Source organism: Onychostoma macrolepis, chromosome 02, assembly GCF_012432095.1.
Source record: "Onychostoma macrolepis isolate SWU-2019 chromosome 02, ASM1243209v1, whole genome shotgun sequence".
Classification (NCBI taxonomy): domain Eukaryota; kingdom Metazoa; phylum Chordata; class Actinopteri; order Cypriniformes; family Cyprinidae; genus Onychostoma; species Onychostoma macrolepis.
The window spans coordinates 34,205,671-34,233,621 of record NC_081156.1 but is presented as its reverse complement, the minus strand read 5'-3'; the positions used below and the strand labels follow the sequence as shown (position 1 = coordinate 34,233,621).

The following is a 27,951-nucleotide window of genomic DNA, read 5'->3' as shown; positions in this document are numbered from 1 at the left end:
TTTAATGGTTAATTTGTTCTTTCAATATTTAATTTACTGGAAAACTGGAGGCTTTTATAGTGCTTTAAACGTAATTAAAATGAATAGAATTATATTTAAATGAAATGTGTAAATTCCTCCGTGGCTGACGTCATTGTGAAAGGCGATACTCGGGTGACGTCACTGCTGCTTGGATCGGGAGCGCGCACAGGCTCGCACACGCGCCGCACCGCGGACCCAGGTCATGACGCGCGCTCCGTGTTTGCTTGCTCTGATTCGCGTTGACGCTCCGCGGCTCGCTTGATCCGGATCCGATGGAGGGAGCCGCGGCTGGAGGATGCGCGGCGGAGGACGCGGACGCGGTGATGGATGCTGCAGATCTCGGTACGCGGAGGATCTTTTACATTCATGCTTCTGTTACACGTCGATTTAATGCATATGCATGATTTTCAATACAAATATACTAGGCTTAAAATTATTATTTTATAATACAGTCGTGTTGGAATTACCTGACAGTACCAGGGTTATGAATATGGTAATCAAACATTACCATGGTATGCATGCACACTTCATACAATCACTGACTGTTTTACTGCAATAGCACTATTTTTATTCTAAGTGGTATACGAATGTTTAGATTGTTTATGTTCATGTAAATTGCAATGCTGTAGGAACATAGCACGGAAAGACATAATTTTACCATAGCATATGGCAGTCAGTACCTTAGTATATTAAAATACCATGGTTTTGCCATCAGATCTCATCATTGAATCATATCAGTACTTTTTTTTTTAAGTGACATAAGATTTGGTTTATATATATATATATATATATATATGTTTTGTGTGTGTGTAAATGGATATAAATCCATGTATTTTACCCAACACCATGGTTTTCTTTACCATGGCAATCTTCAAAATACTACAGGACATGAATATCTGATTTATTAATATATAATACACATATATAATCACTTATTTTATTTTTTGTCGTGTATACATGATAAAACTAAACAATGAACATATGTGCACAATAGGCAATAGAGATAAAATATTTATGTACAAATAGTCTATATACAGATACAGTATCACCGTGTTCTGTATTGATATATATATATATATATATATATATACCATAGCATTACCATGATATTCTTATAAGAGCCATTTAAATATGAATTTCTGTGCTATGCCATATTACTATAAGCATTCAGTTTATTATTCTTCTGTTAATTTGAATGTAGATGGACTTGATGATAAAGTAAAGATTCAGATTTGTTCCTGATTAATGTTAAATATTATTATATAAAATATAAGATGTTTATTGGTACAGATGGTAATGTGATGCAGCGGGACTCGGAGTGTGTGTTAATATCATGTGAATGTCAGTCCGAGTGTGTCCTTCAAACGCAAACTCAAAGTCAGAGGGAGTAATAATACTCTGAAGGGTCTCGCTGAGGTGGAGAGTGTTTCCTTGTGTTGACAGCTGTTCCTGTTGAGAATACGCAGACAGGGGGTCTCTTTCAGGTCCTGTGGGCATGATTTTAGCTGCTCGGTGCTCGGCTGCTAATCCTGTTTTTTTAGCTGTGGTTTTCCGCACTCAGCGTTCCCGTTCGTCACGGATTCAGAGCGTGTGCCACCTCTTCTGTCTGTCCATGTTCATTATTACTGTAGTGCTGTATGATGGGAGCTTTACAGCTCTGCTGAGAAGATGATGAGACTTAATGGTTATGCTTCCTTCAAATTTGAACATGGTGTCAGATGTTTCTGCTAAATTCTATTGGGGCGATAAAAATGCAGGTAGAGAACAGCTGTAAAATGCATATGGAGAGCAGGTCTGATTATTTAATGAGAAATCATTGCGTTCATGTTGAGATCTCTGACTTTTCATTGCGGACTTCAGTGTCTTGGCAAATCTCAGACATTGTTGAGATCTCTTCTGAAATGCTAGAGGAGACTCAGACGTTCTCACAATAATTAAAAAAAAATAACTCTTTTTTTTTTTTTTTCTCTCCGTCTGACCTCTTTTCTGTCTCTGAGAAATAAATGAGATGTATAAAGACAAAGAGATCTCATTCGTTGTTGATTTTTCTTTCCAATGGGAACTGAATTACTTGAATTATTGGGGTCTTTTTCTCAGCGGAAACATCTGAGAAGCAGGGACTTCAGCATATTTGGTCTCCATTTGACCTCTTTGCTGTCTGAGAAAAATTTGAGATAGATTTCAAATTAAATCTCATTTTTTCTTTCCAATCTATGATCAAAAGAGATCTCGATTCGAGATTAAACATTTCTCATCTGATTTACCAGAATATCTGGGTAGAAGAAACATCGATAATCTGGAAAGGCTGAAACTCTAGAGGAGAAATAAATGATATTAATGAGGTCTTTTTCTCACAAGAGAAGCAGGAGACTTCAGCAAGTTTTCATTTGACCTCTTTGCGGTCTCTGAGAAATAAGTGAGACTGATATATAAGGGAAAAAAATTAATCTGAACTCAAGCATTTCTCATCAGAGTTAATCAAATGATCTGGGTGTTTAGGAGAAACATCTGAAAGTTTGTACTTGAATTAAAAACTCATTTATGTCTTCTGAGCTTTGAAAGTTCAACGTATGAGTGATGCAGTTATAAATAAAGTCCTCTGGGTTCTGGCAAATCTGAAACCCAAGAGACATAAGCAAGATTACGGAGGTCTTTTTCTAAGCAGAAACATCTGAGAAGTAAAATCCTCTAGTTTGATCGGGTATCACTAGTGTGAGATTACTGAGGTGCATGCTTTTCTCTGGAGAAACAGTAGCCTTCAGCAATAGTTTCCATTAGCTCTCCATTTAATTTCTTTCCTCTTAAGAAGCTCCCTAGTGAGTGATTATATATTCGAAATGTGCTCCCATTTGTTTCTGTACTGTGAGCAGTGTGTGTTTGATGAAATAGTGCTGCTGCTGCTCTTTTGTGTGTGTGTTTGCTGCTGGTGGTTTGGAGTAACGTTAGATCCGGTCGCTCTGATCCATCCTCACCGATCCGCCCACGTTAAACCTGCTCTCAGATCAGATCGTATCCTGAAAAATAAAGCTGGCCTCATGTCATTCTGTCCGAGATCACAGTCAGATCTGGACGAATAAATGCATTTAAAGCTCCTTAGAAGCATATCAGGCAATCGCAGGAAGGAAACGGGCGTTTTGGGATGCATTATGGGAGGAAGCACATCAAATATCTTGTTCTTAATAGTTGTCTGGTTGACAATGTTGCAATGTTGTTCTCATAAGTCATATTGTAGATTAGTGGGTTTTAACTGGTTTTTCTAGTGACCAAAATACAGAACTAAACAGTTTGCTTCTTGGAAGTAAAATCAAACACTGATGTTTATGAATATTGCTACATTTTTTTCCTCCCTTTAAAAGCTGATTTAAAAGTCTAACACTTCACTTCAAGCCTTTATATATAATACATTATAAAAACATATTTAATGCATTAAGTTGATGATTTATGCACATTTATGTGCATTGCATGAGCTCATGAATAATTGTAACCACAGTTAATGCATGATAATACTTCAATGCATTATAATGCTTTTTGTGACACCTTTAAGTATAATGCATTAAAACACAACAAACAACCAGTTTCAGATGCAACAAGGAGTCTGCATATATCAGAATGCGTTTAACTATTCATGAAAAGATATAATGCACCGAAACACATTATAAATACCTATTACATGCATTACACAGAAAGTGTCTCCGTCTTTATTCTGCTGTTATAAATATGCATGATGATATGATTTTTAGCATCTTGTTTTTTGCCTTCAGAACAGACCCGTGAGCAGTTTTTGGGTCGTGAGATCTAAAGGAGTGTTGTGTGCAGTTTGTTTTGAGAGTCAACAGGTAACCTGAACTATGTGTGCCAGTCTCTCAGTGCTCAGACATGCTCGGACCTGTACCACAGATTTGCATGCAGAGACACACAACCGTATAGGCCAGATGAGTTTAGTTCAGTTACAGCACGTGAAGTCAGGTGAAGGTTATTGTGAGATCTTATAAAGATGTGAAGCTACGCTTCATTAAAGCAACTCCCGGACGGAATTAAAGGCTGGATTTCATTCCCGGCGTCAGGGGTTGTTTTTATGAAGGAATGCAGTTTAGTCAGATGCTCAGCGGTGTTCTGAGTTAATCAAAAAGCTGGTTTTCTGGAGAAACCGCAGTGCTTTGGTACCATGTGTGAGGCCCGCTAATAAACCCTACAGGAACTAGATTGACAGCCAACATGTAAAGGGAACTCCGTTCTTCATCACGATGTGTAATGTAAACGGAGAACAGTCTAGATCAGCCAATATAAAACCCTTTTTTTTTTTCTACCAAATTCCATGTGTTCCATTAGAATTTTTTTGAACCCATTCTAAAATCCAGGTTTGATTGCATTTTTATTATCAGAAATTGTGTTTTATAAACTGAATTCGTGAAATTATCTATTTAATAATTTATTAGAATTGTAACAATAATAGTGCCATATGAAATGTATATTGTTTATTTCTAGAAATTCTGTTTATTTTATTTATTTATTTATTTTTGGATTCTGTTTTAAGTATGAATATAGATCTATCAAAAATGGTGGTAATCAAATGAATACATAAAACTATTTAATTAATCTTTTAAAATGTAATCAAATGACATTTAAAGAATTCCATTTTTTGGCAAAGTGCTGCATAGCAGAGGTTTCCTGTTAAATTAAAACATGGACAAAAATTATGTGATATTCCTTAAAAAAAAAAAAAATCATGTTTTCATCAACTGTATTATTATTGTTATTTTTAATTATTTCTTTGAGTACATTCTACTGTACAACAGTAATATATTTCTGCTATAATTTAAGTTATAGTCTGCAGTGAAGAGCTTTGAAAGTTTCTGTGTATCTGACAAAAACTACAAACTTCATATTAAATGGCAGTCTTTTTGCAGTTTAATATTTGCATACTTATGTCACAATTTGATTAAGTGTACAGACCTATTTTTGATGTGATTTAATCATCCACGATTTGCCAAATTCCATCTGCATTATTCAGTACATTCCATTTTTACAAATGGATTTTGTGATTCCATCCACGTGGTAAGATCTGAATGATTTTCAAGGTTGTTGACTTTTCCGGTGATTTATGATTTACTGGAAAAGAATCAAGGAAAATAATTTGTAAAAATATTTTGTACACAATTTTTACCCGATGAAATATTTTAGAGCTTGGAATAACTAGAAAAGTGCATATTGATTATAAAAACCATGGAGTTTTAGGATTTTATTGAGTTTTCATGACCTTTAAAATTAAACTTTAGTCTGTTCAAATCTAGTCAAAAGTCCACCGTCCCAGACAAGACTGCAGATTTTGGCATTTTGGCCAATTCTTCTGAGAACGAACTGGCCTGTGGATTTGACAGAGTTTCATCTCTTCAAATATTTAAAAGATACAAGACGCTTTTGTTTCAGACACTTAAGAGTAAGTAAATGAGATATCATTGAGCACAGCTGTATTCAGCCTGTACATGTGCACTTTAGCGCTTAATAATGTCTCAGTATTTATGAAAAAAATGTTAAATCAATTTGATAAATCAAATTTATCCAAAAAACTTAATGTCACAAACAGTGCTCAGATCGGGGTTATATCAAATAACTAAAGCTAAGACCATAAAGTAAAACCGTAAGAATTCACACACACACACACACACACACACACACACACACAAATCATTAATTAATTCCTTGAAATATAAGAAAAAACATTTATTTTAATTTATTTCATTTCGGTTTTACTTATTTTATTTCAGCTAGTTGCCAATGCATGCAACATTTCATTTAGTCATTAACTTGATGTACTAACATAACTAAAACTAAAACTGAAATAAAAATGGTTTAAAAAAAAATTGACATTTTCAAAAAAGAACAAAAGCTAATAAAATGACAAGAACATTACTAAATATTTTAAATTAAAATGAGAAAATATAAAATTAAAACTAATTCAAAGTATTAATACAATCTATCTGATACAAAAAAAACTGGCTATTATTAATATTTTGAATTTAGCTTTTATTTTTATATTTTAGGTTTTCATTTTAAATGTAGTTTTAGAAATTTTCTGTGCTTTTGTCATATTTAGAATTATTAGCTATTATTAAAAAAAAAAAAAAATTATTTTAAGCTTTAATGTAGTGTAATAATAATTTTATTTCTTTAACTTAAACTTATTTTGTTTCAGTTATTTGCCAATGCAAAATATAAAATGTTTTAAATAATTATAAATATTGTTTGTTTTTTTTTGTTTTTGTTTTTTTGTCTAAAATGTATTTATTTATTTCAGCTGTATTTAAATGAACATTTTTTAAATAGTTAATTTTTTTTAACAACACCGTTTTGAGGCATAAATTCAGCACGTGCAGTAAAGATAGAGATTGGTTGGAGTGATGATAATGTCGTGTGAGACTCTCCTCGATTGTGTAACAGATCAGAACATGAGCTGCGTGTTTCATGTTGCCATGGCGTCCACGGCGACGGCTCGTGTGTCAGTGCGGTGTTACAGAAGACATCAGCGACATTCACTTCATGTGTGTTTACCCTCCCAAACCATGCTTGTGTGTTGCTATGCAGTTTTCTATTGTTTCTAGGGTGCTCTAGCTTGTTGCTAGGGTGGTTTGATATTTACACTACTATTCAAAAGTTTGTGGTCTGTAAGATTTTTTTTTTTCTCAACAAAGCTGCATTTATTTGATTAAAAATACGATAAAAACAGTAAAAAAAATTATATTATTTGAATTTAAAATAGCTGTTTTCTATGTGAATATGTTGTGAAATGTAATTTATTTTTGTGATGCGCAGCTGTATTTTCAGCATCATTACTCCAGTCTTCAGTGTCACATGATCTTCAGAAATCATTCTAATATGCTGATTTGACATTTCTGATTATTATCAATGTTGAAAACAGCTGTGCTGCCCAATATTTTTGTGTAAACTGTGATGCATTTTATTTTTCAGGATTCACAGATGAATAGAAAGTTCAAAAGAACAGCATTTAATTGAAATCAATTGACTGTCACTATTGATCAATTTAATGCATGCTTTGCTTGCTAGGGATGATAAGGTTCGCATCGGTGCATCAGCATAAAAGTTAACGATGTGATGCATCGATTCAAAAAAGTGTATCGCGATGCATCGTTTCTAATGTATTTGCATTGGTAAAAGCTGATTTATTTATATATAATTATAAGTGGATGCGCTATACTTTTATTATTTAGAAAGTGACAAATAATCTGTGACCAATATTTTATATGCAGATTGATGTCTCCTCTCTAAGCTGTTTCTCAAGCGCGTTCTCTCATCACTGCTGCGTGCATATGACATATCACAACACTACAGACACCGAGACGTGTCCCGAAAGTCACAAGAAATAAAAGACAACTATCTGTACCATATTGAATTGCATAGCATTATATATTTTTTCCCCATTGCATCGTGTTGCATTGAATCACATTGTGTTGAATCGAATCGAAATCGTATCTCATCGATAGCGGCTTCATATGCATCGTTGATGTGTCGTATCGTTGGCTATGCATCGAGATGTGTATCGCATCAGCCAAAGTTATGGAGATGCACATCCCTAATGCTTGCTGAATAAAAGTATTAATTTCTTTTTTAAAAACACACACACACTTTTGAATGTTAATAAGCAACAGTAATAGTGATGCTTAAATGTTGCTAGGAGACTGAGGCATCTAAATTGATAAGATGGACAACAAACCTTCTTCAGTGCATTACATGACATTTTAATTCTTGGTTTGTGTTGTTTGCTCATGTAAACAGAGTAATTGCGATTATTTCTGATATCACTTGAATCAGAGCAGCAGGAGTTGGTGTTGGTGTGGTTTTGTCATGTGCTGGAGCTCCCGCGGGATTCTGTGAGTTCTGTCGAGTCGCGTGTGGCTCATCATCCCGAGCGCTGCTTTACTGGAGGCTTACGTAACGGACGGCTGAGTCTGATGGAGCGCAGGAGACGCTCCTCCAGCTGTTGAGATCAGAGAACATGCAGCAGATAAGCTGATTATGAAGAGCTTCATCTGCAGCGCAGGGCCACACACACACACACACACGCACACACGCAGCAGAAACCGCTCAGAGAATCTTACTGCAGTCGCTGGTTTCTCACCAGACCCTATGGAGTTCTCAGGTATGTCTCGTTTCATCTGTGTTTTGTCTTGTAAGAAAGCTGTGAAAGTGCTTTGAATTGGATGAGACGTTCTGATAGGAGCCTTGGCAAATATCTCTGTTTGCTCTCGATTTAATCTTAATATCTTTTAGGAGTAACATTAGATATTAAATAACTCATTTTTATTTATTTTATTGTTTTTTGTTTTTTTATTCCTGTGGGAACTGATACTAACAATCAAGTTTGGTAGAGAAGTGTAGCTCAGCGGCTGATCTTTTATTGCTATTATATACTATATTTTGATATTTAATATTGTTTTAAATTTCTTTATATTTTTAGTTTTCATTTTAATTTAAATTTTCAGTCATTTTATGTTTGTTTTTGTTTTTTTTACTTTTTTGTATTTCTTTTTAGCTTCATTTTTTTTTGTTTTTTTTACTTATTAAACTTGAGATTATTATTTGTGTTATTATATTTGATATATATTATTTGATATATATAAATTATGTTTATATATTTTTTACATTTAAAAAACATTTAATCTAATATTAATTTTTCTTGTTTTCACACACACAAATATATATATATACTGTACGTTATATGTGTGTATATGTAAATGTATGTATAAAATGTTTCCAGTGCTTTAGGGGTTGCTAGGGTGTTTGTATGGGATTTGATAACTGTATTGCTCAATGTTTTCTCTTTTAAATCTAAGGAGACTTCAGGTCGGTTTTATTCAAGTACCAGCTTTGCATTAGACATTTCTCCTCAAACAAATCTGAGCAAAGTTTGAGATTTCTCTGAAACTCCAGATGAAACACGTCTGAGTAGCAGAAGACTTTAGCAAACGCCTGCATTTGCTTTGAATTTCATTTCTTTGCTTCACATTCCTTGAAGAAACCGTTCAATGAGATCTGACTTCATACGGTTGTGTTTGTTTCCTCTTGTTTTTGACTTTATATTCAAACTCAATCGTAGTGATTCAGTCCATCTGTACGTTGTTTGTGAGATCTTAGAGTAACGAGGTCCTTGATGTTGTCGGATGGCAAATAAAAATCGTTAAGATGCACAACCCGTCGCCATGGTTACCTGAATCAGCACAGTGACGTGTCAATGCTTTTTCTGCAAGAGCAACACTGACCTGATTAAAAATATCATTTGTCAGATTGCTCTCACAGACCAGACGGATGATTATGTGGGGCAGGACAGCAGGAATCAATTCAGACTGGGACTGACTGAGAGGAAAAGTGTGTCGTTTTGCTCTGAAATGGCTCTAAAGCTTCAAAATTAGGACTGTGAATCTCTGGGTAAACACAGCGAATCGATTCACGATTCATAGGGTTTCAATTCAATTCAAGATGATTTTTGCAAATTCAGAACGATTCGATTCGAGACGATTCACAATTAAATTCGATGCAATTCGGTTAACAATTTGATTCGGCATTCTTTAAATGCTTTAAATTACACAGCAGCCTTTACGAAGTCAGAGAAAAAAAACAAACACTTTTGTCCATTGTTACATGTTAGTTTCATGATGCTATGGCATGACATGTGGTAAAAAAGTTATACATTTATTTTAAACTAAGTATAGTTGAAATTTTTTAACATATTACTGACATACTGATATGAAAATTATAATTAAACTTTATTTGGAGTACTTGTGCGTAATGCACATTTCTAAATCTTAATAATAAGATTAGAATAATAGATATAAGAATTATAAGATTTCTTAAATCTTAATATTAAGGCAAAAATGTGTTTTAATGTCACTATTGATTAAGATTGTATGATCTTTGAATAAAATCAGTCTTTAAATGCAAGATATTTAAAGTGTAGCTGAAGTATACTTGCAATTGTTCCACTTTAGCACAATCAAATATACTTCAGTTCATCTTTAGCTGGACTTCAGCACTACTTCTGCACAATAAAAGAGCATTAAGTACAAAATTAGTTGTTCCGATTTATTTGCAGAGTATTTTTAGTAAGTACATAAATATGTAAATTTATTTGTAGTATACTTAGCATGAAATACATTTATTTCCAGATACATTTTAGTATATTTATTTTTCACTAGGGTATAAGCCAAGGCAACACGGACTTTCAACTCCCTCCAAAGATTTTCGATGGGGTTGAGATCTGGAGACTGGCTAGGCCACTCCAGGACCTTGAAATGCTTCTTACGAAGCCACTCCTTCGTTGCCCGGGCGGTGTGTTTGGGATCATTGTCATGCTGAAAGACCCAGCCACGTTTCATCTTCACAGCCCTTGCTGATGGAAGGAGGTTTTCACTCAAAATCTCACGATACATGGCCCCATTCATTCTTTCGTTTACACGGATCAGTCGTCCTGGTCCCTTTGCAGAAAAACAGCCCCAAAGCATGATGTTTCCACCCCATGCTTCACAGTAGGTATGGTGTTCTTTGGATGCAACTCAGCATTCTTTGAGTTTTTACCAAAAAGTTCTATTTTGGTTTCATCTGACCATATGACATTCTCCCAATCCTCTTCTGGATCATCCAAATGCTCTCTAGCAAACTTCAGACGGGCCGGACATGTACTGGCTTAAGCAGGGGACACGTCTGGCACTGCAGGATTTGAGTCCCTGGCGGCGCAGTGTGTTACTGATGGTAGCCTTTGTTACTTTGGTCCCAGCTCTCTGCAGGTCATTCACTAGGTCCCCGTGTGGTTCTGGGATTTTGCTCACAGTTCTTGTGATCATTTTGACCCCACGGGTGAGATCTTGCGTGGAGCCCCAGATCGAGGGAGATTATCAGTGGTCTTGTATGTCTTCCATTTTCTAATAATTGCTCCCACAGTTGATTTCTTCACACCAAGCTGCTTACCTATTGCAGATTCAGTCTTCCCAGCCTGGTGCAGGTCTACAATTGTGTTTCTGGTGTCCTTTGACAGCTCTTTGGTCTTGGCCATGGTGGAGTTTGGAGTTGGACTGTTTGAGGTTGTGGACAGGTGTCTTTTATACTGATAACGAGTTCAAACAGATGCCATTAATACAGGTAACGAGTGGAGGACAGAGGAGCCTCTTAAAGAAGAAGTTACAGGTCTGTGAGAGCCAGAAATCTTGCTTGTTTGTAGGTGACCAAATACTTATTTTACCGAGGAATTTACCAATTAATTCTTTAAAAATCCTACAATGTGATTTTCTGGATTTTTTTTCTCATTTTGTCTCTCATAGTTGAGGTATACCTATGATGAAAATTACAGGCCTCTCTCATCTTTTTAAGTGGGAGAACTTGCATAATTGGTGGCTGACTAAATACTTTTTTGCCCCACTGTATTTATATTCATATAATTTATTTTATATATAAACATATTTAATATATAAACTAGTGTTGTCAAACAGTTAATCGCATCCAAAATAAAAGTTTTTGTTTACTTAATATATGTATGTGTGCTGTGTATATTTATTATGTATATATAAATACACACACATAGAATATATATATTTTTAAAATATTTACATGTATATACATTTATATGTGACCCTGGAGCACAAAACCAGTCTTAAGTCGCTGGGGTATATTTGTAGCAATAGCCAAAAATACATTGTATGGGTCAAAATTTTATGCCAAAAATCATTAGGACATAAAGTAAAGATCATGTTCCATGAAGATATTTTGTAAATTTCTTACCATAAATATATAAAAACTTCATTTTTGATTAGTAATATGCATTGCTAAGAACTTCATCTGGACAACTTTAAAGGTGTTTTTCTCAGTATTTAGATTATTTTGCACCCTCAGATTCCAGATTTTCAAATAGTTGTATCTCAGCCAAATATTGTCCGATCCTAACAAACCATACATCAACGGAAAGATTATTTATTCAGCTTTCAGATGATGTATAAATCTCAATTAAAAAAAATACACTTAAGACTGGTTTTGTGGTCCAGGGTCACATATATTTATATTCTTATATTTTATATAATAGGCTACATAAATATATTTAATATATAAACATAGCATATTTTTCTTAAATATAAGCATGTGCGTGTTTGTATTTATATACACATAATAAATATACAGAGTACACACACACACATATTATGTAAATAAAAACTTTAATTTTGGATGTGATTAATCATTTCCCATCACTAATTATTATTTATACTATTTGAGCATTTATTAATATTTTTATATTTAATATTATTTCATATCATATTTCATATTATTTTATATTGTCACTTTACATTTAATTTTTTGTTTCTTTAGTTGTTTTTGTTATTTGCTTTTGTAATTTTTTATATTAAAGCTTTAATTAATATTTTTATTTCCATTTTAGGTACATTTTAGTACTTAAACTTATTTCAGTTATTTTTTATAAATAAATAAATTATATATATATATATATATATATATATGTGTGTGTTTTTTTTTGTTTGTTTTTTTAATAAGCAGACATGATGCTAGGGTGTTCTGGCTGGTTTCTAGGGTGTTTTGGGTGGTTGCTAGGGCATCACTATGCAGTTGTTAGGGTGTTTTTGACAATGCTTTGTTAAGGGGGTTGCTATGGTGTCTGTGTGGTTGCTAGGGTATAGCTAGGTGGTTTCTATGGGATTCTGTGTGATTTACAGGCAGTATTTATCGTTCCAGTCCTTCTCTTTCAGTGCCGTATCTGTGATTTCTCTGCTGGATTCGTGTGTGATTTTGAGCATGTGAGTCTGAGGATGTAAACACTGGTTGCGTAAGAACAGGAGCTGAAGGCTGGAGCTTTATTTAGCATCTCACTGACATTGAACACAAACACAGGCAGTGATACGGCTGATTCCCGCTGATGAAGTTAGAATGTTCTCATCTCAGAGAAGACGCTTTAGCTGATGTTCTTCACACAGCATCCCAGATCTCATTGCTCAGATGTTGCTCTTTCAGAGCTCTGGATACTCAGTTATGGGTCATTTAAGGATCAATATTGTCTCCTCAACTAAACTTGCTTTGAAGACCTAAAGAGAACAAAGCTATAAAATGAATGGGAAGCAGCTCAGATCATTTGATCTTGGATTAATTAGTTGAGAAATCTGTAAAATAATATTGAGATCTCTGAGTGTATCCTAACAAATCTGAGCACATTTTGAGATGTTATCAATACATTTTCTCAATGCAGATGGCCATCAAATCCATACAGTGCCCAATATTATTATTTTTTATTATGTTACTTTAGTGTTATTGATATACCATTATAGTATTTATTAATATTTTGAATTAGCTTTTTATAATTATTTTTATTTTATTTTACTATATTGATACCATGCAATGTTTTTAGTATTACAAATTATAGTATTTATTTATTAATATTTTGATATTTAATATTATTTCATAATATATTTAAAATTATTTTATATTTTCCGTTTTCATTTTTAATTTTGGTTTACATTTAATCATTGTGGTATATGCTTTTGTAATTTTTATCAGGTTTTTAAACTTTATATTTATTTCAGTTTTAGTAATTCAAGTTAAACTGATTTATTTCAGTTATCTGCCCAGGTAACATTTCTATTTTTATTTTTAAGTTTAGGTTATTCATCAAATACTTAAATATATAAATATTCAAATATATAAATATTTATTATATTTTATTTCGTTTTTTTTGTTTGTTGTTTATTTTATTTTTTTTATAGTTTTAGTTAACAATAACACCACTGATACAATGTATTTTTGTTGATTTACTATATAATGTATTATGCTTTTATTATCAAATACCATCACTGTTCTGTGGTATTTGAGATTCTTATGTAGTTTAAGTTTTTTACTGTATTTGATACTTGCACTGCAAATGTCAGGAGTGTTTGTACACATTCGACATGATTAATCGTATTAGATCCAGTTGAGTTTCAGCTTGGTTCAGTGGTTGTTTGACTCTGATCAGAAGTCAGAAGGCTTGATTTCGCAGTGAAAGCGGAGAGTTGTGATTAAATGTTTTATTTGGCTGGTCTAGACTTGCTGTGCTTTAAAGTGCTCTTGATTTACCGGCATGTGAAGCTCAAATCAGGACACGCTCGTTTCTCAACGCTGTATTTAACCACTCAGGCTGTTTTTTTACATTCTGATTTCTCAGTAACTATGTTGCTGTTGTTATGAAGCAGTAAGCAGGTTGACTCTAGTTGATGATTAATCTGTGAGACTCAACATTATTGAAGCGATGTGACTGAAGTGAAGTTGACCTGTTAAACATACGTTTTAATATGCTAATGTGTTTATAAAACATTGAACTATAATGCTGTTGATCATTTTATTATATTAGGAGCACGTTCTTATCTAAATGACATTTAATGATCCATTATGTGAGCAAACACTTTTAGTATCAGAAGGTTCTTGTGTGTGTGTGTGTGTGTGTGTGTGTGTGTGTGTGTGCGTGCGTGTGTGTGTGTGTGTGTTTACTGTCCTGACCTTAATCCCAGCACGTTCCAGTCTGACGGTGAACACAGATTATTATTACCGTCGCCGGAACTTTCCAGTCTGGTTAGTTTCTCACTTCCAAAAACACTGAGTAAAAAAACATAGTGTCGTGTCACTTTTCTATCTATCTGTCTGTCTGTCTGTCTGTCTGTCTGTCTGTCTGTCTGTCTGTCTGTCTGTCTGTCGTTTGTTTGTTTGTTTGGTTGTTTGTTCACTCATTAAGTTTTTTTTTTGTTGTTTTTGTTCATTCATTCGTTTGTTTGTTATATCATTCTCTCTATCATTGTTTTTTCTATCTGTCTGTCTGTTCATTTGTTTGTTCACTCGTTTGGTTGTTTGTTCGTTCATTTATTTGTATGACATACTATTCTCTATATCATTGTTTATCTGTCTGTCTGTCTATCGTTTGTTTGTTCGTTCGTTCGTTCGTTCGTACATTCTTTCGTTCGTTCATTTGTTTGTTTATCATTCTGTCTATCATTCTCTCTCTGTCTGTCTGTCATTCATTTGTTTTGTTTTTGTTCGTTCATTCATTTGTTTGTTATATCATTCTCTCTTTCGATGTTTTCTGTCTGTCACTTGTTTGTTTGTTTGTTTGTTTATCATTCTGTCTATCATTCTCTCTCTCTCTGTCATTCTTTTTTTTGTTTGATAATTCGTTTGTTTGTTATATCATTGTCTATATCATTGTTTATCTATCTATCTATCTATCTATCTATCTATCTATCTATCTATCTATCTATCTATCTATCTATCTATCTGTCTGTCTGTCTGTCTGTCTGTCTGTCTGTCTGTCTGTCTGTCTGTCTGTCTGTCTGTCTGTCTGTCTGTCTGTTGTTCATTTGTTTGTTCGCTCATTTGGTTGTTTGTTCGTTCATTTGTTTGTTTGATATATTATTCTCTATATCATTGTTTATCTATCTATCTATCCATCTATCTATATTTGTTTATTCTATTGTTCATTTTATCATTCTATTATTCTGTCTATCGTTTGTTTTTTATTTGTTTGTTCATTCATTCATTCATTCATTCATTGTATCCATCATTATGTTTATCTATCTATATTTCTGTCTGTGTGCCTGTCTATCATTTTTGTTTGTTTGTTTGTTTGTTTGTTCATTTGTTCTATTATTCATTCTGTTGTCCATTCTATCATTCTCTCAATCTTTCTGAAATCATTCTATCATTAAATGTCTTTGTGTGTCTGAAGTCAGAGACTGAGAGTCCTTGAGAGGTCTGTCTGCCGCTCTGTGCCCTCGTCCTTGGCACACGGTCTGATCCACCGTTGGGCAGAAACCAGCCGTAATCTCTGCGTCTGATTGGCCGCCGCTCGCGTCCAGGTGACCAGAGAGATTGTGGAGTTTGTCAGGGCAGCAGATTAGTTCCTGCTGTCAATCCGATTGAGCGTTCTCCTCTCACCGCTGATCCGACTGCAAATAGAAACGAGAAGCCCAGCCGCAGGGACTCCTATGACATCTGAGGTCTGTATTTGTGACTTTTATATCTTCATACATACAGTCAAAGCCAAATTTATTTAGACATCTTCAACATTTCTCACATTATATCACAGTTTATTTGCTATAGTTTAGAAAACGGTAATAAAATATGACAAGAACTCAGTTAAACTGTGTCAGAACAAATTCATCTTGATAATGTCAGATAATTTTGATAGAAAGGTATGGAATTAATTCAGTTGAATAGCTGTCAGCTGTTATATTTAAGTTCACAATTAGATAATTTACCAATTTAGCTCAACTGAATGCTTCATTTTGTTCAGTTTGTGGTGTAAAAAGGTCGCATTAGCAATTAAAGAAAAACACTTGGTCAGAAAACATGATCAGGTCAAAGTGTCTGAATATTTTTTGATCCCAAATTTTACTGGTACTCCACTGTATGAAGATTTTTTGGGTATAATATGTCACAGTTCACTTTATTTTGCTATCCTCACTTACATTCTTGCACCCACTATAGTAAAATAAATCAAAAATTATATCTGAATAATTTTTGCTTTGATTGTAATATGACAATGCAATACTGCATGCATAAACTCTATGATTAAAAACAGGCTCCTAACTTCAGCAGTTATGTTTCTTAGATTGTTCCTCAAGTGCGTTTAGGATGCTGTGTTGCATTTCAAGGCAGTTTGAGGATGTTTTTGTACAAACTTTTAGCACTTTTATGTGCTGAAGACATTCACCCGGTTCATTATCTCGTCTCTGTCGCCTCGAGGCTCGCATCAGTCATTATATGCTCATAAAGTGTCTCTTTAATTGATCGCCTCCAGCGCCGGGATGAAATTTATCATGTTCTCCAGAGAACCGAACCGAACCGTCCATCACCGTCAGCAAACTGCAGTCCTGGAAAACTGTGAGAATATGATTATTTAAGGTTTCATGTTAAATTAAGTATAAGTGAACTAGTATGATTCTGAATTGAATGTTAGACTATAAATGAGTCATGACTCATGTTCTCTTGTTAAATTCGGCTGGTTTTCAGGCGGTTTTGGTGACTGTGTGTTAATACAGAGGCAGGTTCCCTCTGGCTCTTGTGATGGACTGAGTTTAATGCGTTCAGACAGTTTGTGGCCTGATCTGCAGCCGGCTCTGCTGTTTTTTTCCTGATGTTTCAGGGTTGAACTGATTCTAGCACTGTTTCTGGGCAGAAATCACTCGTCTTTAGACATTTACAGTAGTTGCATCTACTGTCTAGTGACTGTTGTTTTTTTTATCATGGTGTAAGAATTTTAATTTATGTCAGATTTACATTCAGTTAGCAGATGTTTTATCCAAATCAATTTGTCGTATGGAAACAGTAGCAACAAACTGCAAAAATCTCTTCATATTTTTTTAATAATTTGTGATATATATATACATGCAGTATATATGTATATTTTCTTGTTTTCTTGTTCTTGTCTAGTCCCTATTTTTTTCCTTTTAAAAGAATATTGAACTGCAATTGGCATTAAACTGCAAAAATTATAATCTTGATCAGTGTTTTTGTTTTCCTGAATAATTCCTAAGCATAATTGTAATTATTAGATTTTTTGTTTTGTTTCAGCATATATATATATATATATATATATATATATTTTTTTTTTTTTTTTTAAACAAAACAAATATATATATATATATATATATATATAGATACACACACACACACACACACACATACATACATATATATATATATATATATAATGTCTGTATGTATATTTTGTCTATTCTTTTCTTGTTTTAAGCATAAAAAATCTTTAAATTCATTATTTTATTTCCTATTTTATTGCAGCCATTTTTTTTCCATTTAAAAGTGCATTGCATGAAAACAAGATCACAATTCATTTAAAAATGAGAAATACCAAATACTGTAATGATGATATTATATATCCATAATATACTACTATGATTGTTTTGGTTTGATGGATGTCTCATCATGTCTGCATAATATGCTGTTCAGAATATCAACTTATTGATAAATACATTTCATAGTTTTTATGAATCGAAAGTGAGAATTGAAAATTATTCTATAATATTATTCTAAGTATATACAGTCTTACATGTTTGTTTTGTGTGTGTGTGTGTGTGTGTGTGTGTGTGTGTGCTTTTATTTTTCTTATTTCATGCACAATACAGCCAGTTCATTTGTAGATCTGTAAAGATCATAAAAAAATATGGCAATCATTCAGTACCTGCTCTTTAACCATCAATCACTCAAGTCTTTTCGAAGTGTGTCTTGTTTACAGCCGTATGAAGTGACCTGCACTGAAATCATCATTTACACAGATGTACGTAAAGCGTCGTGAGCAGTTGGGTGTGAATCTCAAACAGTCTGTTGGCTTTCTCCCACAATGCTCATGGTGAGATCCAGTCTGTCACTGGACCAAATTAGCCCATACACTCCTGTTTTATTCTTCACACTGCAGTTTTAAACAAGCATCCAGTACGCAGGACACATTTTATTGAGGTTTTCTTGACATCTGGCGACAGTCTGTGTGTTTGATTTTCTCTCAGCTCTGAATCATGTGCTGGATGAGAAGTATGTGGTTTCTGTAAAGTGACCCCATATTTCTGCCGTGTGTAAATCTGTGTTTCTTGTGGTTTGTGTGTGTGTGTGTGTGTGTGATGTTATTGGCGCTGACAGTGTGAATGTGAGATTGTGCTGCATTGGTTCGAGGTGCGAGACCCTCGGCACCAGTGTTTGTGTGATTAATCTAATGAGCTTTGACGTGTTGTTGTTTGTTAAAAACAAATGTCCTTTTCTTTGTTGTTTTTTAATGCATGTGTGATGCAATATTCAAGGATTCAGTTTTCATGTCCTCAGTCAGTTCTTTGTTCACACCATCTTCTGTCGCTTTGTTGTTAAAAAGATTTTTCCGATTGCTTCCGCTTGATTCACGCTTCACATTATCTAGTACTGGAGATGGTTATCATTGTTATGATCTTGCAATTAATAATTAATAATTCATCAATTAATATCAACATCAATAATAATATAAACATGAATAGTAATATTAATAAAACAAATATTATTAATATTAATATTAGTAATATAGTATTCATAATTTTTTTACCCACATTCTCCCCTCCTTTTTGAGAATTTTCTGATTCATTTTCTCAGCATATATATATATATAATTGAGTTTATATCTCACAATTCTGTTTACATTTTGGAATTCTGACTATTTTTTCTCACAATTCTATGTTTAAATCTCACAATTCTGAATTATCTTCTTAAAATTGTGATTTTATATCTTGCACTTCTGTTTTTTATATCTCAGAATTTTGAGAAATTGAGTCTGAGTTGTGAGATAAAATGTTACAATTATCTTTTTTATGTATTTTTTTCCATGGCGGTATCGGGCTTCCATATAGTTCCATTCAAAATGGCACGCTACACGCTATTACACAAAATAGCCCTGGCTGTTTTATTTTTCTTCATCCATAATATATTTTTTGCCCTGTGGGTGATTTGTTGTAATGCAGGTTTTATCAGGTCAGACCCGAGCCTGCTGTTTCTGAGCATTTTCCTTCAGCACATCACTCTCGTCTCTTTCCATAAATCACAGCGGCACAAATATGATTACAATTGATTTTTTTAAAGCCGTTGTTTTTGGCAAACACCGTTATCTGCTGTCTGCATTGTATTCTGGGTTTTAGAATCGTAAAATGACTCGTGTGTGATATTTCAGGAGATAAAACCCTGCACTTTAAGATCAGACACTTCTAAAATTAACTGTAATTTCTGCGTTTTGCACAGGCAAACACCTCCACATTTTCTCGTGAAGTGTAAAAATGTAGTAACACTCTCTGTAGTAAATGTGGTTACCATGGTAAATGCTTGGCGAGGGTGTTTTGGCAGAAGTGATTTTCTCAGCATGTTTGGCTGTATTTATGTCTCTCGCAGGCAGTCAGGCGATGGCTGCACATGTCCTGTGTTTCCTTGGCTCTCATTATCTGCTCCTCAAGCACATGCGGCTCCACGAGAGACCGCCAACAATACTGCATCTGCTCCCAAAACACACACACACACACTTAAAGCTTTACAGAGGATATTCTTGATCTCACAAAATCTATCAAGAACATGTCCATGTCGCGTTTAACCCTAAAAGAAACTAAAAAAGATAATATGTATGGAATGAAGACAATAAAGAAAAAATGCCTTTTTCTTGTATTATTTGCATTTTGGCAATTAAATAGTTTTTTTTTTTTTTCCTGGAAAAAAATAATTATGTATTATGTAAATAGTGAGTATTTATGCATCTTAATAGTAATTTAAATTTTTGCTGATTTTAAGTAAATAAATTTCTTACAGTATTAATAATAAATCTATTACAGCACTACAGTAGAGAGAATCACCACTTGATGGAAAATGTGTCTTAAAATAAGCGTAATTTTCTTTACGCAAAATGCAAAATGTGCGTTTTTTTTCTTCTTTTTTTTATTTCTTCTCTTCGATTTATATATATATATATATATATATATATTTACACTGTAACATTATTTTCATGACATGTAAGCACATTTATTATTATGTTAATATATTTATATTGTATATATATATATATATATATATAACAAATATATTTGTCCTAAAATGAGCTTGATTTTATTTTATGCAAAATATGTTTTTCATGTTCTTTTGATATATATATTATTATATATAATATATTAATATATTGTATAAAATGTATATATAACACAAATTTATTGGTCTCAAAATAAGCAGTACTGTCTTTTATGCAAAACAATATTTTTTTATTTATTTTCTTTTGATTGTGTGCTAAAAATATGACCTGGCCATGTGTTGATGAGATTCATGCGTGAACTTTTTTTTCAGCACTGTATTGCTGCTCTAATTCTCCGTTATTAAATTGTCTCGCTCCTCTCGGGTGTAAAGCAGGTCAGGTCTCATTTGCGTTCTCTTATCTTGCCTTAATTCCGTGCCGGCACGTGCTGAGGAATGATTGACAGGTTTACTTGCCTGTAGCTCCGCCCCCTCCCCTTGAATTCACTGACACAGAAACATGTGCAAGAAAAGCGCAGTGTGAAATAACTGCGAGGCTCAGAGCTGCAGACTCCCGCCGTTTGTCCTTCAACTGATAGTCACACATTAACTATCATCTGTGTGTTCAGAATAGCATGCTCTTCATACTAGTTCTGCAGTACGTGTGTTTGGATTTTCTGTATACAGCGACATATTACACTTCCCAAAATGTGCAGTTTACACTGTTTGGGTTAATGTATCCCACAATGCAATGCACTCAACTTGACCTTCCACTTCCTATGTGATGACTGAACTGGAAGTAATATAAAGCATGATTTTAAACATCTCTTTCATGATTTATTATTTAATTAGACTGCTATAAGACATTTTACAGAAAACCGCATAAAAATGTAAAATTACCATATTTATATGAACGAACCAGACGTGCAACTTAATGAGGTCATGTGACAACATTGTTGCATACTGGTATTTTGCATACTCTTTTTTTTTTTTTGTGCATTCTAAACACTTATTGTTTTATTAGCAAAGACATTTTTTTTAAATGATCTGCTTTTGTCATAATGTCTTTTTTCTTCCTTTCCTCATTTCAGACGCTGCTCTTAAGAAGACCTACATAACTGAGGTGAAGCATCATTTATTATCTGTATATCTGTAGTTTTGGTTGTACAACTCCAGTGTTACTTAATGCAGTCTTGAGAAGAGTTCAAGCGTTTGGAAAATGTTATTGATCTGAGGGTTCAGAAATTTTGATTTAAAGAAGTAATTTACCCAAAAATGAAAATTTGCTGATAATGTGCTCAGGCCATCCAAGAAAGTAGATGAGTTTGTTTATTCATCAGATTTGGAGAAATGTATCATTCTATCACTTACTCAGCAATGGATGCTCTGCAGTGAATGGGTGCCGTCAGAACGAGAGTCCAAACAGCTGATAAAAACATCACAATAATCCACACCACTCCAGTCCATCAGTTAAAGTCTTCAGAAGACAAAAGCTGAAACAAGTCTATTATTAAGATGTTTAAACTCTCATTTCTGGCCAAAATATGAGTCCATAATCCATAATAACGCTTCCTCCAGTGAAAAAGTGTTCTGGTCTGAATCAGGAGAGAAATCTGCACAGATCAAGCAACGTTTACAAGCCAAAACAGCTCTAAACAAATATGTGGCTGTATTTTGATGTGAGAGACAACAGGAGATGCACTTTTTCACTGGAGGAAGCGTTATTATGGATTATGGACTTATATTTTGGCCAGAAGTGAAGGTTTGAAATTCATCTTAATGATGAATTTGTTTCTTACGAACACACAGCTTTTGTCTTCTTAAGACTTTAACTGATGGACTGGAGTGGTGTGGATTATTGTGATGTTTTTATCAGCTGTTTGGACTCTCATTCTGACGGCACCCATTCACTGCAGAGCATCCATTGCTGGGTAAGTGATGCAATGCTACATTTCATAACTAACCTTAAACTATTTCTTTAAGGTTAAGTGAAGTGTCAAATTGATTTCAAATGTTTCTCCTAAAACTAAATAAAAGAAATAAAAATAGACACATATGAATCACACAGTAATAGTATACAGCTATAAGATGCATGTGGATAGATCAAGTCTCCATTTAATCTCTTTGCTGTCTATGAGAAACAATTGAGACATATTAATGAGATCTCATTTGTGATTTTTCTTCTTCTCAGATGCCGTCGTCCTCGTGTCACTCCAGCACTGGCCTTGAGAAGAAGATCGGTCACAGGCGGGTCGATGCATCCGGTGAAACCACCTACAAGAAGGTGCATCTTCAGTCACACGTCAGCTTCACAGTGTCTCAATATCAACTGGCAATCTGCTCAATTTCAATCACAATTTCAGTCTTTTTTTTTTTTACTTCAGGCTGTTGACATATACAGTGTGGTCCAAAAGTGTCCATGTTGGACATCTGGGATTTTTTTCCCCATTTAATTCTGGAAATCATCAGACAGCTTTAGGATTTTGAAAACGACTTCATTGCATATTGCATATAGACTTGCAGTATATATGATATAACATGATTTATTGCCAGCCAGTGAGACATTAAAATTGCCAAGTCTAATGACTTTATACACACTAATTTCAGTAAATGAATACATTACTGTGCATTGTCTATTGACACAAAGGGAACCTAACATTTCAGTAATTATTGGTAGTAATCTAAAAATGCTCCAAATATTAGCCAATAAATTGGTTTATTATGAAGAAAAAACATTTTCATATAATTATGTATATATATATAAAAAAAAAAAATTATGTTATCCAAAATATGTATATATTTTGTATGAAAATGTTTTATATGATTTTTTTATTATTATTTTATGTTAGAAATATATATATTTTTAAATAAATATTTATTAAAATATATTTATAGAATATAGAATAAAGCATTAATATGTGCTTTATAAGTACTAATAAACAGCCAATATGCTAGTAATATGTGTGCTAATAAGCAACTAGTTAATAGTGAGAATAGGTCCTTAAAATAAAGTAGGCTACACTTTATTTGAAGGTGTCCTGTCCTTGTTGCAGTGTAATTATACAGTTAAGTACTGAGTAATATTAATTACATGTACTTACTATATGGTTAGGGTTACTAGCATGCAATTATGCATAATTTATTGTAATTATAATCGTAAGTACATGTAACGTGTAACAAGGACACCTTAAAATGAAGTGCTACCATATATATTACATTTTTACAAACATTTTATATTTCTAGTTTGCTGTGTGGTCCCATGTGTCCGCCTCTGTTCTGCAGTCAGTGTATGTCAGGGATGCAGGGCATGTTTAACGGGTGTCAGAGAGTCAGAAGTGTTGGTTGTCTTGTGTGTCGACAGACGACCTCGTCTGCCCTGAAAGGAGCCATTCAGCTGGGGATCGGCTACACCGTGGGTAACCTGAGCTCCAAACCTGAGCGCGACGTCCTCATGCAAGACTTCTACGTGGTGGAGAGCATCTTCTTCCCCAGGTCTGTATGAGAGAGTTCTGCTGCTCCAGAGAGTTTCATCTGTTCATATAGTCTCACTACCACTGAGCATTCAGTTAGTGGTCTTTGCTAGTGTCACTAACTAACTAGTGTATAACTAGTGCTTTTGTTTTCATTTTCTCTCTCTCTCTCTCTCTCGCTCTCTCTTTCTCTCTCTCTCTATATATATAGAGAGAGAGAAAGAGAGATGTATATGTATATATTTTATATGTATACTGTATATATATATATATATATATGTACAGTATATGTATATATTTGAAGTTTATTACATATATATATATATATATATATATATATACATATGTAATAAACTTCAAATGTATACATATGTACTGTATATTTTCTCTTATTATTAATTCTAATAATTTTGTTCTTACAATCAGTGACTATAAGTCAATCCACTGCAAAAAAATAAAAATAAAAAACTTTTCTCATTCACAAATATCTAGACATTTATAAATCAAGATATATTTACTTGTATGCTTTTTTTTAAGGAAGATATTAAGTCTTACTTTCTAAAATAGTTATCAAAATTAAGTGAGATCTTGCTGAAAACAAGAAAAAATATCTGCTATCATTTTGTCACTGGCCAATTTTTTTTCATAAAACCTTTTCAGAAAACAAGTCTTAATATCACAAGTAATTTAGCTTTTCAAGTAAGTATTTTTTAGATATTTGTACTAGACAACAAGACAAAAATACCAATTGAGAAAAAAAAATACTTTCTATTTTTATATTGTATCATTGATTCTTTGATTGTTTGTATTGTGTGTTGATTTATTATATCATTTGCGATGCTTCATGGGCTGAGCAGCTTATTCACTTACAGTATTTTTCAACAGTTTACACACAAAATCTTTCCTTGTCACAGTTTCTGAAAGCTGACACTCAAACAGCAGAAGCACACACCAAATCTGCAAAACCATACAATAATTCTCAGCCTTTGACTCAGTTTTCAATTTCATAAAACACTTTTTGCAAAACATAACACACAATTCTCTATGTAACACACACAAATCTAACAGGAATTAATATTATGGCAAAGATGTTTGCAAATGTTTGCTTTTGAGACGTGTTTGTGATATTTTGAATGCAGTGCTTCATTTTGCATTTTCTGTGTGCAATTCTTGGATTTGTGAATAAAGTTCTGAAAAAAAGAGGCAAAGTTTTGAAAATGTGTGTAAGCAGTTGAAAAAAACTGTAAATAAAATATAAAAATAGTGTTCACATGATTTTTTTCAATGTCTTTGATAAGAAGTCTCTTCCACTCTTGTGAAATATAAAATCATTGGTCAGATGATCCAGATTTGATGTGTGTGTGTGTGTGTGTGTGTGTGTGTGTGTGTGTGTGTGTGTGTGTCTCTCAGTGAAGGCAGTAATCTGACGCCGGCGCATCACTATCCAGACTTCAGGTTTAAAACCTATGCTCCGGTGGCTTTCCGCTACTTCAGAGAGCTCTTCGGGATTCGACCGGACGACTATCTGGTGAGACACACCGCAAATCACACTGGCTCGCATTCACTCATAACTGTGTGTGTTATTTCATATTTGTACGCACAGGATGTCTTTTGACATATGTGACCCTGGACCACAAAACCAGTCATAAGGGTCAATTTTTTGAAATTGAGATTTATACATAATCTGAAGGCCGAATAAATAATCTTTCCATTGATGTATGGTTTGTTAGGATCGGACAATATTTGGCTGAGATACAACTATTTGAAAATCTGGAATCTGAGGGTGCAAAAAAATCAAAATATTGAGAAAATCGCCTTTAAAGTTGTCCAAATGAAGGTCTTAGCAATGCATATCACTAATCAAAAATTAAGTTTTGATATATTTACAGTAGGAAACTTACTAAATATCTTCATGGAACATGATCTTTACTTAATATCCTAATGATTTTTGGCATAAAAGAAAAATGTATAATTTTGACCCATACAATGTATTGTTGGCTATTGCTACAAATATACCCCAGCGACTTAAGACTGGTTTTGTGCTCCAGGGTCACATATTTTCTTGACATATTATCCCTCTACAAAAACAATAGAATTTTTCCTTTGGCTTTTGGATTATTGCAGAAATTAGCTCTGTGAGCAATAAAACTTTATGATTCTTACACGTTTTGTTCATCATGATAATCGTCACAAATGAACACACTTTTTTGAAGCCTAAATAGAATTGGCAGATGTAAAAAGCTGAACGTAGGCTAACAAACTACATCACGGTCACATAACTTCAGCGTCATCACCATCAACTCTGTCTTTGTTTAAAAATGTCTATGAGAAATCTATGAGAATATTGAAATATTCGATTTTCTGTATTGCTTCAGATCAAATATGCCAAAAAAGACTCTTTTGAAGAGTCTTGAAGACTCTGTCTGTTTTGAGTGATGCTTTCTGAATGACTGTGTGTGTGTGTGTGTGTGTGTGTGTGTGATGTTTATAGGATCAGACATTTATGGCTGTAGGTCCATGTTTGACGTCTGTTTTAATGTTTGTGTGTTTTTCTAAATGTTTGGTCATGTTTGTGTCTGTGTGTCCTGATCTTGTTTTATGGTGTTGAAGCGTAACAAATGCTTTCTGATTCTCAAAATGTATTATAAAAATATATATTAAACTCAAGGATTAAAGTTCTCCGACGCTACGACGGATTTCCGTTAATTGCAGGGTTCCCGCCTGTCTTTAATGTCTTAAATGCACTTTTCATTATTTTAAGGCCGTAAATAAGCTTACATTTCTCAAATAGTGTAATAAATGTCTTAATTTTAGTTTGAATAGGTCTTAAATTAAGGAATTTGAGAGGGATGTGATCAAAGCCTGGAGTGGAGTAAAGCTCGTTCCTCTCTCCGCTCGAAGCGTACTGCATTTTTGCTCTATATCAACGAAAATAGTTACAAATAAAGTAACAACTGAGCCGCTGCTCATCTCTAAAAGCAAACACAGGGGTTACTGTAAAATTTCAGTTATTTAAATCATTTAATTGTTCTGTATTCAAAATTGTATATTTAAGACATTAATCTCCACATGAATTTATGAATTTAATTGCACTCATGCCACCTCTGAGCCTCATTAAACGTCTGAAAATGTACCTACAAGCCTCTTTTGTGTTCTTCTGTGCCACCTCTGTAGTACAAATTAATTTCTTATTAATACTAATTTCATATAATTGGTAACTTATTTGTCTTATTCTACTTCTTATTAATATATACCTTTTTAAATAGAAATTTTAAATAGCTTATAAACATAATTTTTTTAATTTGACATAGATGAAAATGATGCCATTGCAAAAAAGAAAATGCCCTGCAAGTCACTTTAAGGAGTCAAATGTCAGCTTGTATTAGGAAGGCTAATTTTTTATCAGAATTTTTTATTATTTATCAGAAGCTGCTCCTAATTAAATTAGGAGGACAAAGCTCCTAAAAAGAAAAGAAAGCATAGAGCCATGTGTAACATATTAGATCCATGCATGAGGTCTTAAAGAGACAGCAGCCTAAATAAACCTGCTGCTGTCTGTCATTATACAGTGAAGACTATCCAGTGTTATTTTACAGTTGAATAGATTATAGTTAGACCTAACTGAAGTACTGATAATTTAATTTGTATCTTGTTATTATTTTTGTTTGTGCTATTGATTGTCATTAATTTATTTGTTCTTATTTTATTATTTACTAAATTACTCAAAGACATACTACTTTTTTTAGTTAAAATAATTTCAGTTCTGAGTGCAGGTGACTCTTGGGTGGGGAGGGGGCGTGGTCCATGTGAAATAGTCCTGCCTCCACAGCTGGAAAAAATCCTAGAGGAAACACTGCATACATTTAATCAAATTAAAAAAATTCATTTACAAAAGTAAAAAGAAAATGCCCCTGTA

General features: G+C 33.6%; 1 protein-coding gene across 3 annotated transcripts in view; it reads left to right on the top strand.

The window, feature by feature from the left end:
• Positions 1–174: 174 nt before the first annotated feature.
• The window catches only part of pip5k1cb (phosphatidylinositol-4-phosphate 5-kinase, type I, gamma b), a 53,974-nt gene continuing 26,197 nt past the window's right edge, over positions 175–27,951 (top strand). Inside the window, exons 1-6 of one of the 3 annotated variants that reach the window (XM_058747283.1) lie at positions 247–363; positions 15,776–16,046; positions 21,657–21,688; positions 22,757–22,849; positions 23,927–24,057; positions 25,446–25,563. In XM_058747283.1, the coding sequence (XP_058603266.1) occupies positions 22,757–22,849; positions 23,927–24,057; positions 25,446–25,563 (342 nt within the window). In that variant the 5' untranslated portion in view covers positions 247–363; positions 15,776–16,046; positions 21,657–21,688. Of the gene's footprint in view, positions 364–15,775; positions 16,047–21,656; positions 21,689–22,756; positions 22,850–23,926; positions 24,058–25,445; positions 25,564–27,951 lie in introns of all 3 variants that reach the window. The other 2 variants (XM_058747292.1, XM_058747276.1) reach the window with 2 other exon arrangements.